Here is a 1,350-nt window from a genome sequence, read left to right on the forward strand (position 1 = left end):
TGTTTTGCGGCTGGCGGCGTTGGAGAGGAAGAGTCCCCCGCCGCCGCGAAGGTGGAGAAGGGCGGCGGTGACTGCTGCGAGGAGATGGTGAAGCCCGACGAAGCGGGGAATGTTTTGGCTGGTGGCGAGAGTCACGATCATGTCTGAACTTGGTCGTTTCCCAGCATTAAGGGCCATACTATTTTTTCTTAATGTGATTTTTATACTGAGGAACGAGATTGATGATGTGTTTTGTGGCATTAGATATTGAATGTGATTTTTCATAATAACGTGTGATGATATTATTAGATTTTCTTTTTCCCAAAAAAACATAATTTTTCATATTAAAATTTAAGAAAAAAAAAAATCTAATTTAAAATAAGACTATGTTTGGGACAGCTGCAGCTTATTGAATAATCTACTGATAAGCTAATTAAAAATAATCTGCTAATAAACTAGGTGCGGTAGTTATTACAAATTTTTATTTTTTTGGAAAAGTCATATCACTGTCAGAAAGCTGCCACCACACCTGGACAGATGCGGTGTGAAAACACTGTTTTCAGCATTTTGAAAACGCATAACCTGCCAAAACGCGGTTTATCCAAACAGGTCAGGTGTGTTTTCAAAACGACACCACCAAATAAGCTGCCCCATTATAATATTGGGCTAATGAATCAAAGCTATAGTTTTTATTTTTATATTTTTTAATTTGGAAAAAGTAGGATCACTCAAAATTTTATTATTAAAAAACAGAACTTGTAAGAAATTGTCCAGAAAAGATAGAATCGAAGCTAATTACAGCTGTAGAAAAGACAAAAACACATTTAAAATTGATCCAAAGCAGCTCAGTCCATAGACAAGCAAGGCATCTTTGATTATGCTCTTCATGTAAAATAGATAAGCTTACAACAAAGCTTGCATTCTCCAATTATATAGGAAGCAAATAGAAGAGCAGGGAATCTTCATCATCAATCAACATACAAAACAGAAAAGGGTACAACAAGGACCTATAAAATTCAGCAACAAAATCTTTATGACCAAAAGCCAAATACAAAGAATTAGTGTGCAGAATATCAGAGAGCTGAACCCAGCAACCAAAACAGAGAGACTCCATCCAGCTTTAAATGAGTATTCAAAGACAACACTAATAAAACCATTTACAGAAACTTCTTTAAATGGTTGAATCTAATGCCGAAAGTAAAAGAAGTCCATCCATGTTAAAAAAGTAGGAAAAACCCAAACGCAGACTTAGCTGTGAGAGCAATATCCATCCCAAAAACCCAAGAAAAAAAAAATGGTTTGGGTCTCGAAGTAAAGCTTGCGTACATCATTGCTCAAAACCAAAACATCACCAGCAAAAAGGAAAAAAAC

The 1,350-nt window shown here is 36.0% G+C and overlaps 1 protein-coding gene across 1 annotated transcript in view; it reads left to right on the top strand.

Annotated features, from left to right (window-relative positions):
• Positions 1-266, top strand: part of LOC110032548 (protein GLUTAMINE DUMPER 2-like) — a 3,490-nt gene extending 3,224 nt beyond the window's left edge. Inside the window, exon 2 of the mRNA XM_020736210.1 lies at positions 28-266. Coding sequence (XP_020591869.1) covers positions 28-147 — 120 coding nt within the window. The 3' untranslated portion in view covers positions 148-266. The remainder of the gene's footprint in view (positions 1-27) is intronic.
• The last annotated feature ends 1,084 nt before the right edge of the window (positions 267-1,350 follow it).

The sequence above is a fragment of the Phalaenopsis equestris genome, unplaced genomic scaffold, assembly GCF_001263595.1.
Source record: "Phalaenopsis equestris unplaced genomic scaffold, ASM126359v1 Scaffold000969, whole genome shotgun sequence".
In the NCBI taxonomy this organism is placed as follows: domain Eukaryota; kingdom Viridiplantae; phylum Streptophyta; class Magnoliopsida; order Asparagales; family Orchidaceae; genus Phalaenopsis; species Phalaenopsis equestris.